The sequence below is a fragment of the Lepidochelys olivacea genome (assembly GCF_965140295.1).
Source record: "Lepidochelys olivacea isolate rLepOli2 genome assembly, chromosome: 13".
Lineage (NCBI taxonomy): Eukaryota > Metazoa > Chordata > Testudines > Cheloniidae > Lepidochelys > Lepidochelys olivacea.
Window position 1 is genome coordinate 12279970 of NC_140423.1, and position 12391 is coordinate 12292360.

The 12391-nt window shown below is 40.2% G+C and overlaps 1 protein-coding gene across 4 annotated transcripts in view; it reads left to right on the plus strand.

Annotated features, from left to right (window-relative positions):
• The window catches only part of PMEPA1 (prostate transmembrane protein, androgen induced 1), a 64507-nt gene extending 58917 nt beyond the window's left edge, over nt 1–5590 (plus strand). For 3 of the 4 annotated variants that reach the window (XM_084646379.1, XM_084646381.1, XM_084646382.1), the window contains exons 3-4: nt 4649–4702; nt 4806–5590. In XM_084646379.1, the coding sequence (XP_084502505.1) occupies nt 4649–4702; nt 4806–5354 (603 nt within the window). In that variant the 3' untranslated portion in view covers nt 5355–5590. The remainder of the gene's footprint in view (nt 1–4648; nt 4703–4805) is intronic. The other variant, XM_084646380.1, reaches the window with a different exon arrangement.
• Nucleotides 5591–12391: the final 6801 nt, after the last annotated feature.

Consider the following 12391-nt stretch of genomic DNA (forward strand, 5'->3'; position numbering starts at 1 on the left):
TCGTTTAATGTCCCAAAGAACACAAACCATCCTCATCCCACAGATGCCCTCTCACTTTCGCATGAAATAATCCAAGGTAGCGGAGGCCTTTGGACAAGGGCTTCTTGCCAAAGTGAGAGACAGCCTCAACTGTGAAATCATTCAATTCAGTTAAAGGACCCTTCATTTAGTCTGATGTGGAATATGTCTCTAAGGAGTGAGGGAATGAACAAGTTGTTTAAACCAGGCAAGAGGAGTGAACTGCAAGGGGTGGGGGGGGGGGGTGTATGTGAACTCTCTTTAACTACGGTGACTTGCAGATGAGGCATTTTACAAAAGCATCTGCCCTGTTTGGAGTGAATAAGCGAGGGGATCAGAGCTGAAATTCTAACCTGAATCCAGATCCCAGTGGGTAGTGTCAAAAACCTTTGGTGCCGTTCTTCCTAAATTCTCATGCACCTGGTTTCTGCCAGTAACAAAATATCAGAAGAGAGGCTGTTTTTGTCATGCTTCCAATCCAGCCAAGAGTCGACAGGAGCTGAAAGTTCAGGAGAGAATCTGTTCTTGCAAGATTCCTAGCCCACAGCAAGCTACATAAAGATTTCATTAATAAATCAGACCATCGTTCCATCTGGTCTGGTATCATGGCTCTCTGACAATGGCTCACCCCAAATGCTTCAGGTGTGCAAGACACCCCATCATGGACACTTGGGAAATAACCTTGGCATGAGGAAAGCATCTTTCTGCTCCCAGTGAGGGGTTGGTTGATGTTCACATGTCAGGAATTAAGAGATCTATGCAAAAAAAGCTCACCTGCAATGCACTTTATTATAAACTAGACCTCCATAGGTGTGGCGAGCCCTCAGATTTGGTCTCTGATCTAAGGTGCCTGCTCTTGATGGACCAGCCTGCATTTAGAGGCTTATGTGCTGATATGTGCAAGGTTCTGATTCATTCTTGTGTTATGCTTAAAGCAAGCTGCTAAAACCTCCCACAGGACAGAAAGTTGGTGCAGTTCTCTATGGTCTTTGAGAGCTCTTTGGAAGTGGAACCTCATGGGCTTGGGGAAGGAGGGAAGCAGTGCAAAACCAAGATAATCTCCTGGCAGGTTTACATTATGCCAGTTCAATGCCGCTTGCATTGTGTACAATACTTTCAGAGCCTGTTTGAATTTACCACCGAAGGAATACTTTTGTAACACAGATTAGCTCCATAGATCAAAAGCCACATTATCTTTTATTTTTAGTTATGAATCATGTCTTAGTTTCCTTCCTCCCCACCTCCAGCCCCCCGAGGAGAGCTTCATCCCCACCCCATCCAGTGTAATTAACTCACAGCCACACATTACTTTCGTTACTGGCATGCTGCGAGCACTCCTGGAAGGACAGAAAAGCCCCCTAGTGTGCTAAACAGGAAACTCATTACACAAGGATCAATCATAATAAAGATTTTAAAAGTGGCCTATTTAAAATTCAGCCCAGTATGATTTTTTTTTCCCTCTAGAAAACAATGTTCCAACATCAATTGCTGCCTGTCATCCCTGCGCATTCTCTATATTGAACTAGATAGTGGTTTGCCAATCCACAGAGCACACTGAGAAGTTCTTTTTTTAAAGGCAAACTTTTTCATGCCCAGAGAAGCCCACTGGAGCCATGCACTTTCCATCTACTGAAGTACTCATGTGGCCTATTGCTTGGGTTACATTTTTTCTTTTATTTTAGATCTGCATTAGAGCACACATGGTTTTGCTTCTGAACATTTGCAATTAAAAGAAGAGAGCCTTACAATTCCCCCCAAATGTTTTTAATGTGACCACTGTTGGCACCATATTTCTCTGTTGCCTTCTCTGCCTGTCACAGATACCTTCATTTCTCCAGAGTCTGACTGTCTCTAGGAAACACTGAAAAACCTTCCTTTCGACACAGTCTTTTCCACCCTGAGAATGATACTGACACCCCCTTCTACTACTAAAGCCCTACTGACTCCCTGGAAAAGGAAATCAAAATCAGAAACCCTTCTCCAAGCACAGTGTTAACTCCCAAAAAGCTTCACTGTTGCTATTACCATTTGATTTTACATGGAAGGTACTCATATACTACTACAGTGATGGGCAGCCATGTAAATAGATGGTTAGAATTCTTAAATAAATAAATTTCAGATTGTTATAATCTCACACAATTGTATGGAGAGTCTTGCAGTTTTTTTCTTTAAGCCCTAGACCATGGAGTCATGTACAAACACTGCCATCTCAGCTTTTTAAGAAATAAAAAGTAGGTTTCTAGCCATCATACATGCAGAGGTAAGCTTGAAAACTCATGACCCTGAGTGCTCAAAAGTTAGAAAGCCAAATAATAATAACTCCCAATGTAATACTTTGAAAATCTGGTTATCTCATGGTTGGTGTGGTTTCGGTTTTGATTTTGGTGGGAGGGTGGAGGGATGGCCTTCCTCGTGATTTTGGAATGTTTAGGATTGGCATTATAGTGCTCCCATGGCCAGGAGATGGAGGTCTTTTTTTTAAAAAAAAAAAGAAAAGAAAATCATGATTAAATATTTCAGCCTACAAACTTTGCACACCTCTGGCTGCTGCTTTTCTGGCCTGTTTTTTATTTTCCTTTCTATATTTAGAGATAAGACATAAGCTGTTCTCAGGCACCATAATGATGGGTACTGTAAAAGGCCCCAGTCCTGCAACACTGTAGCACACCCTTAATTTAATTGGGGTAACTCAGTTGTTTGCAGGATCAGGCCCCAAAAAAGCCTAAATAGAAAATCCCAGATCAAACCACTTCAGACTTTGGATCTAGATCTGAACTTCACAGCCTCCCGCTCATTCACTGCTTAAGTTTCTGGTTGTTCCATTTTAATGCTGTTCTAGTTCCTCTTGGGCACCATCCACTTGTGATTTATTATTTTTTGTATCTTGGTAGCACCTGGGAGCCCTGGTCATGGACCCCATTGTATGGTGACTACTACAGAACATCAAACAAAAAGATAGTCCCTGCCCCAAAGAGCTCACTGCTGGATACTGCAGGCGGGTTGGGAGGTGAGGATTCCAGGGGGAGGGGAGCTTTGAAAGTAACTTAATTCACTTAACAATATTTCACCTCCCCTTTTGAGAGCTGCCTTATACAGTGCAAAACCCAAAATCATATATAGTGGCATGGCATTATTCCCTCTGCCTTGGGGAAAGCACTGTCCTTCCTGCTGCATAGCAGCTGCCCATGTGGAAACAGGTTGACATCACTGCAGGGGAAATGGAAAAGCAGATGGGATATTGTAATGGCACTGCCCACTGCTAAGTTAAATATAAAACATCTAGCAGAAGGCAGTGAGGCACTAGCTGCTCAGGAAGTTTGCCATGAGGACATTGCAAAGTAAACACTTAAATGTTTCAAAGTGATTCCCTCTGCTGCCCTTTGGTTCAGATTCCTTTTAATTGAAGTAACAAACAGTAATCAAATATACCTCCAAGCCAGCAAAGTTTTAATCCGTGCGTACAGCCACAGTGAATGTCTTAAAGCCATATGTTGGCTCTGTATTCACTTCTGAGTGCATCATCAGCCATCTTCATATTCGTAGTATCTCTTCTGTTGCATTCCTTGCCTAGCCATACAACATAATCCCATGCCTCCTTTAGAGAGATATGCATTTGGTTACAAAGAGCCAGAGTCTTAACTGATGTAAATTGGCATAGCTCCCTCGATTTCATTGATTCCATTGATTTACATTAGATGTTCCCAGTGATTCAAAAGTTCTTTGGTATTAATTGTTTTGAGTCCCTTTTGTGGGGGGATGGGGGAATTGTGTTTTGTTTTGTTTCCAGACAGGATTTCAGTCTGTGATGGGTGCAAGTGCTCTTTGTGACTTTGGATGTTGAGGGAATTTTACCATAGAATAGCTTTACAGAACATCACTTCCTGTAGGCAAAGGAAGCCATATGCAATTAAATAGACTAAACAATCAGTGCCCGTGTCGACAGTTGCAATATTAAAGTCTCAAAACTCCCTATAAAAAATGGCTTTGTTCACAACTATCAGACATTTCAGCTGCATAGATATGTGGTATGAAACTAAAATTATAGATCCATTTTTCTTTAACTCCAAAGTATGTGGTTGTCCTAATACTTAACCTTTAGCATTTCAAGGAGAGACTCCCTAAACTGGGTGTTTTGGGGCTTGGCTCCTGATTTTTGAATGCCTACGGTTGGTGACAGTGGGATCTAATTGCAGGACTGGGGCCAATGCTTGAACGCAGACAAGGTTTCTCGTGCCTGAGCACCAAAAAGTGAAACTGACCAAAAAAAACAACTCTAATGAAAGAGAGAGTAACACTGGTAGTGTTTTCACCGTCCAATTCAAGCTGTAAGTGAAATAAAAAAATAGAAAGCATAAATGTTGAAAATTAGATTTTGAGAATTCTTTCAGTGTTGTTAATCTAACGCTCTTAATAATGCAGGTAAGAATAGTGACTGTTTTTAAGACCTAAGACTATATACTTCACTGTTCTAAATTATGTGGCTCCACTGACTGGAGCTACATTGATTTACACCAGCTGATGTTCTGGTCCAGAATGTAACTTGGTAGAATTCCTTAGAAAATATTTGGCAGTTTAGACTCTGGCCGGACAGGAATGATTCTCAATTTTCCTCCTATTCTTTCCAATGTAGGAAGGAAGTCTGTGGCCTTCAGAAAGCACAGTGTCAGGAAATGGAGTAACAGAGGTAAGGACAAGGCTGGTATTGCATAATAACCTCATCTGTTTGCATGCAGGCTATGATACAGGCTGAAATGTTCCAAAACTCACTCTCTCTCCTTTGTCTTCAGCAGCAAATTTACACTCCAAGACCCACAGACAGACTATCAGTTCCATCCTTTTTGCAGAGGGACCGTTTTAATAGATTCCAGCCAACGTACCCCTACATGCAACACGAGATTGATCTCCCACCCACCATCTCCCTATCAGATGGAGAGGAGCCGCCCCCTTACCAGGGACCCTGCACACTACAACTCCGAGATCCAGAGCAGCAAATGGAACTAAACAGAGAATCGGTCCGGGCCCCTCCCAATAGAACCATCTTCGACAGTGACTTGATAGATAATTCAGTGTTTGGAGGGCCTTGCCCACCCAGCAGTAACTCTGGCATCAGCGCGACCTGCTATGGAAGCAATGGTAGAATGGAAGGACCGCCGCCGACCTACAGTGAGGTGATAGGTCACTATCCGGGATCTACGTTTTTCCAGCACCAGCAGAACAACAATGGCATGCCCTCGATACTGGAGGGCAATAGACTCCACCATTCACAAATCAATGGCCTCGAGAGCACAACCGCATGGAACAAAGATAAAGAGAAGCAAAAAGGGCACCCCTTTTAAAATAAAATAAAATCCAACACGAAAGTAAGAACACTCTGCACTTCTCATTAAAAGAAAAAAGAGAGAGTTGGGGAAGACGAGCAAAAAATAAGAAGCCCTCCCCTACCACTCTGTGTATAATATTTACTTGTTATGTCTGGTCTGAATGCACAAGCCAAGAAAGCTTGCAAAACCGTTTCTTTATTGAGCTGCATCTAGAAGTTTAAAAAGGAAAAAAAAAAAAAAAGAATCAACCGTAGTCCTTCATTTTTTGTTGTTGTTGTTGGTTGGTGTTGTTTCTAGTTGAGCTGTGTGTGTGGATGCTTTTTTTTATTTCACTTAACTTTAAAAAAAAATATTTGCACAAAAACATTTTGTTTAAAGATCTGCAATATATATATAAATATATATTAAAAAATAAGAGAAACTGTATGTGTGAGGAGCAGGAGTATTTTTGTATTAGAAGAGGCCTAGTTAAAAAAAAATGTTTTGTTGTTTTCTGAACTAGGAGGAAAAAAATGGCAATTTTTTGAGTGCCAACTCAAAAAGTATGTATTACATTGTAAAAAAAAAACAAAACAAAAAAAAACAAAACAAAAAAGCAGAAAAAAAACAGAAAAAATCAAAAGCAGGGGTTTAGAGTTATTTATATAAATGTTGAAATTTTGCACTATTTTTTAATATAAATATGTCAGTGCTTGTGTTGGTCAAAGCCTCTATCATGTCTACCACAAAACTGTTAAGGGATACATTTCAAAGTGAAGAACAAACTAGCTGGAAGGGGGTGGAAAATCCTAAAGTTGAAGTGGCAACCCTGGAAGTACCATTGCAAGAGAGACGGCATCTTATGCAAATCTTCAATTTCCATAGTCACCCGAGTGTTACCCATACAGGACAGTCTGCTACTGGGTTGTTTAATGATAGTCACTGCTTTATACATTCCCTATAGAACAAGAGGAGTTTGTTTGTTTGCATGTATGTTGCCAGTTAGGATTATTGGAGTTAAACAAAAAAAGCTCTCAACACTTCTGTGAATTAAAAACAACAGAAGCAAAAAAAAATTACTTTTGAGGTGGGGGGGACAACTTCTATTTTTTTTTTGAGGGGCGGGGTGGGGGGAGGGAATAAGCTTCGGTCTGAAGGAAAACAATGAATTTTTTTTTTTTTTTTTTGCTTTTCTTTAAATATTAAACTGAAGGGCCCTGGTTTGAGAGAAAGCGGTGGTTACTGAGGTGACTGTGAGTAAACGGGAACGTAACGGAAGTCTGGCTTTTTGGATAGGTTTTTAAATGGGACATGGAAACAAGCTGAACAGTCTGCAGTTTGTTCATGTCATTTTCATACGATGTCAAACTGCAAAACTTTTATTTGGAATAAAACAGTGCAATTGTCTTGCATAAATGTCTGCAATCCTTGTACGCCGCCTCTGGCTTTTAACTGTTTTTTTTATTACTTTAGAGAAAGAGGCATAAAAAACAATAGATGGAAATGAATCTGCTCCTGTGATGTATTAAATAAAGGCTAACGAAACCATGCTTAATGCTTTAGAAGCAAAACCCTTTACCTCTTCTGAATATTTCTTCATTCGAAACAAGCACCATCCCTTGTCCCTCAATGTCAAGGTTCCACCTCCCCCCCTCCAAGCACCTCCTCAAAATCATTGGATGTGTTTTTAATTTATCTTTGTTTCATAAGCATTTTGTCTTACTATGCTATTGTTTACATTTTTTCTATTGTGTGGATATCAGATAGACGTTTTACCCTTGTGGTGAATTTGTATGTGATAGTGTGAAATATGAGAGAGAGAGAGAACACACATAAGGGAATAATTGTTCTCGCTACCTTGTGTGCAGATGTTATTAGCTGAGCTACACCTCTCCATTTGCTGGGAGAGGATATCTACAAATGTGAGGAAGGGTCAGATGGGGGAACCACAAAGAGTGAAGATTTTACAAGGAGGTGTAACTTCTTTTTCTGCAGGATGCTAACTAGTAGAGTAACATAAATGAAAGATATAAAGGCAATAACTATAAACTATTGTTGTTAAGCAACTTTTCCTATTACTTGAAAACAAACAAACCATGAGAACAGTTTTGAAGTTTTGACCATTTGAACAATATTTATATATATTTTAAAGGAGATAATGAATAGATTAACTTGAAGTTTGATCATTACTTTGTTTTTGCTTGTGGGCTTTTTGTTTTGTTTGGGTTTTTTTTGTTTTGGTTTTTTGTTTGTTTGTTTTTGCCTGGTAGTAGTCCAGTACCTTCACAGTATCACTGCCTGCTTTTCCACAGCTTCTTGAAATCTTCATAAACTGTACAAGTCATGTCACCTAAATTTTGTTGGCCTTCAAAACAAGAAAACAAAAAAACAAAACAAAAAAAAGTCATGCAAAGGAATAAATCTAGTTTGTCATGAAAGGTACAAAACTGATGAATTTATACAAGTTTTTAAAATTTATCTTTCCTTTATGTAACATGTCTAATTAGTGCCTTATTAAAGAAACAGTAACCCTCCCCTTAAAGAGGGAGAAACAAATCTTTGCTAGTGTTGTGAGTTACCAGGGTCTGGTCTCCTGACCTTTAGATCCTTGCATTAAATTTTCCCATTATGTATTTAAAAGGGGTACTGCTTCTTTAAATGCTCCCTTTGACCCACTAGACCCAGTTTGATGTGCCTAGCCATGTAAGGTGCTCCCTTTCTGCCATTTGTTTTCATGGACTGTTTGTAAGGTAACTTGAATACATTTATGCACATATCCTACTTTAGGGGTAGGAAACTGTGGTGGATATTGTAAATGAGATACCAACCAAAAGACAAACTGAAACATAATATCTACTGCCCTCTTGAGCCAAAATGCGTGAATAGTGTTGGGTTTTCTTTTTTGTTTGTTTGTTTGTTCTGTAGTCTGACTAGTTTGTTTGCTACAAAAATGGTTACCTCAGCAGGTTTTGGGTGGAGTGTGCATCACATCTAAAACTGTATAGTAAATATGGAAGCGTTATCCGGACTGGAGGTTGTTAAGTAACTGAACTGTCTTGTCATTGGGAGGGGGAAAGAGGGGATTAACACGCCCCAAAAACCTGTAAAATCAATCAGAAAGATATCTGGCTCTCCTGAAAGCACTGTCTAATGGGGGTTGGCAGGAGAGGATTCTAAAAAGAATAGTGAAAATAGAGCTGATCAACATACAGAGTCTAATTTTCACTTTTCACTTTTTTTCCCCTCCCCCATCCCAACTATTTCCCAGGAAGAGTATTTTCATTTGTTTTTCTTGTATGCAGAAGATATGTCTGTATAAGCAGGAAGGCTCAAAACATTGAATTTTCAATGAAAAGGAATTCCTCTTTCAACTCATCTATTGCACAAAGACAAAAAGGATCTATCCTTTCTTCCAACAAGGTGTCCTTAACGTCCATCAACAGGGATTTAGATATGGGCATATATGGAAAGGGAAACCACAGATCCCAACCAATCTAGTTTTCCAACAGCACTTAACCCTTTCAGGTGAATTCTGAGCTCTTCCGAAGTCAATGACAAAATTTTGGGTGACTTCACTGGAGCCAGGATTTACCCCCAGTCATTTTTCCCCCTAAATCCTCTTTCTGCTTTGTGTAATCCATGTATTTGTTACCCAAATACTCAAGATGGGGCCCAAACCAACCCCAAGATCCTAACAGGGTTTTAGGAATCATGGTCTAACTTTTTTTGGCTCAGGGTCCATTTCTACTGAACACTGATATCCCATATTACCACCAAGTTACTGAAAACCAGCTGTGCCGCACAACAGCTGATGTATCTTTGCCCTTGGTTTCTCCCTGCCTTTCTGCAGATGAGAGAACTGTACTTGAACTTGATTGACTCCTGTAGTGTAGGACCATAATGGGAGATTTGCTGTTGGTGTTACGGGGGATGGGAGGGGGAAGAGTTTGAAGCCCTTTAAGGAGCACCCTTTCACTTGTTTTTTAATTTAACAAAAGCAGAAGAAACAAGACATTGCTTATGCTTCGCAACCTCTTGTCCCAATCTGCCTGTTTGCTAGAAGTTTGACATGTTAGCTTTAAAGTCATGTTACTTTTTTTTCTTTGTATCTTCTAGTAGGGCAAACAGCATTCTTCAATAAAGTGCCACCAAAACTTAGTGAACTGCAATGTGAACAAGGATTTTTAAATAAGGATGGCAAGGAAGAATGGGTTTTATTTGGTTCTAACACTGGTAAAACTAAGTTCCCTTCACAACCCTTGATTTCAACAGTTGGAATATCAGCTTTACTAATCTAGTGCATTGTTTCCTTAAGTATTTTAAAATTCATTCTATCTTAAGTGGGGGAGTAAGGAGAACTGATTGCTTTCTTGGGAAATGACCCCTTTTGTATGCATATGAATCAATAAAATTGCACTAACTGCTATACTGAAAAAAAATAAAAGCCCAACGTTTTTATTAAGGGTTGAAAAACGACTGAATCCAGATGTGTGGCATAAACAATGTTAGTCAAGAACAGAATGAATTTTTATTCTCTTCTGTCCGCTCCGATTTTCTATGTACAACACAAAGCTACAAAAAAAAAAAAAGAGAGAGTTTTCCAGAAACTGTGCTTCAAATTTTTGCTGTACTATAGAAGCTCATGAAGGACGACATTAAAGTCCTAATTTGCCTGCCTTATAGTCACATTTCATTGTATTGATATTTTCTTAAACTTCCAGTTGCATTGCTTTGGCTTTGAAGTTTGTTATAGGCAGTCCTGTATCCTGAATTCTGTTCAAGTTTAAACTTATGTAAACTATTGACAGCACATGCAATGCAGTACTTATCTATATTTTGCTGGTTTAGTATGAATATGTACTCTGATGCCAAGTTACAAGAATCTGTTGTAAACGCTTATTGTGTAACAGTAACCGATAGTGGCAATTATATGTCATTCTAAAAGCTGCAATACTTATACAATAAATTTTACAATACTTTGGAATGTTTGTTTTCTCCTTTTGCTTTCTTAGCCAAATTCAGAGTTTGCCAACACAACGTATTTTTAAATGCACTTCCCTAATTTTTGAAAACACTGGAAAAACTATATCCTCAGTTCTGCGTTTGCGTGTAGGGGAGTTAATCACTAACATTCTTAACGGGCTAAAATGACAAGCCAGCGTATGTGTAGACACTGTGGTTTTCAAATAAAGCTGTAGTTTGCTCCTAGTGTATTTGCATGCTAAATATTTTTGTTTTGTGTGTTTGCGTGTGCATGTGTGTGTCTGTGTGCACAGCTTGATACTGTTCACTTTTTCGAATGTGCACCTTTATTGCAGAAGAAGCATTCCAGTTTTGCATCATGACACCAATATATACCACCCTTGTGATCCTGCCTTTGCAACAAGAGCATGGTTGATGGTGAGAAGTTCTTAACTTGAGTAACCATCAATCAGCAGAGAACTGTCTAGATTAGCTTAAGTCTTAAGCGCAGATAACTCCTGTGACTTGTTTCCTTGGAGGCTGTGGTCAGCTTGCAGCAATCACAGATTAAAAACCTAACTGTTTGCAGGGTTTCCACTTTCACTTTCTTAAGGGTGTTCTAACAGCTGGGTTCAGCTTTGCAGGAGGTGCCTGCGTTGTGCAGGAGATCAGACTAGACGATCATAATGCTCCCTTCTGACCTGAAAGTCTACTAGTCTTAAAGTCTGAGTCTGTTTTTCCTCTTAAAAGTGTGAAGCCTTTAGTAACACTGCACTTCCATAGCACCACTCCTCTGAGTGCCTCAAGGGCTTTACAAATATTTAATTAAGCCTCCCATCAGCCCTGCTCTGTTGGTGGTGATATTGACATGGTGTTCTAGATGGCTAAGCTGCACCACAGACGGTAAGAGCAGCATTTCAAAAGTGGCCACTGGTCACAAGCACCTCAGGTTTTTGGGTGCCCAACTTGGGGCAACGTGACTCTACTCTTCAGAGGTGCTGAGAACTTGCAGAACTTCAACGGAAGTTCTGGTTGTTGCACACTTCAAATCAAATTGTCGAAGGTGGGCACACAAAATCACTGACCGCTTTTGAAGACATTAGCGTAGATGGCTTGAAACAGATTCATGGCAGGACTGGGAAGAGAACCCAAGATTCCCAACTCCAACCCCCTCAACTACATTGTTTATCATCCGCTTAGTGTTTTTATCATTCAGTAGTCTTTCCTGCTGGGGAATATAAACATGGAGGGAAGTTGCTATGCTAGTAAACCTCCTGCCACGCCACCCCTTCCAAGGATCTAATAGTAGGATCTGGTGGATTGAGGTATTACACTGCTATCCCTTTGAGCTATTTGAACCTCCTATAGACCTCCATTCAAAATACCTGAATACCAGATGCCATAAATTGGCCTAACTCTAGAATAAAACTACATTTCAGCAAATGCATCCAGCCCATCATAAAGTGTCTGAAAATGTGTGTTTGAAAGTTGAGACCTGACCAGTCATTTCCACCTGATGCATTCTTATTCATAGATATTAAGGTCAGAAGGGACCATCATGATCATCTAGTCTGACCTCTTGCACAACGCAGGCCACAGAATCTCACCCACCCACTCCTGCGATAAACCTCTCACCTATGTCTGAGCTATTGAAGTCCTCAAATCATGGTTTAAAGACTTCAAGGTGCAGAGAATCCTCCAGCAAGTGACCCGTGCCCCACGCTGCACAGGAAGGTGAAAATCCCCCAGGGCCTCTTCCAATCTGCCCTGGAGGAAAATTCCTTCCCGGCCCCAAATATGGCGATCAGCTGAACCCTGAGCATGTGGGCAAGACTCACCAGCCAGACACCCCGGAAAGAATTCTCTGTAGTAACTCAGACCCATCCCATCTTACATCCCATCACAGGCAGATCAGGTAAAGAGTTGATGTTTTAAAGAGTTAAATACCTGTGGGAGCCAGAGCTGTTGTGTAGACAGCACTTGTAAGTACTGTGTCTATTAAATTGTTTTCCTTTCAGTTTTTGGGTGTACAAAACACTACCCTGGGGAGTGTGAGCTCAGAGCTGGGTGTGTATGTGCAAAGTTTTGAAAGCATGGTCCTCAAGAATGTG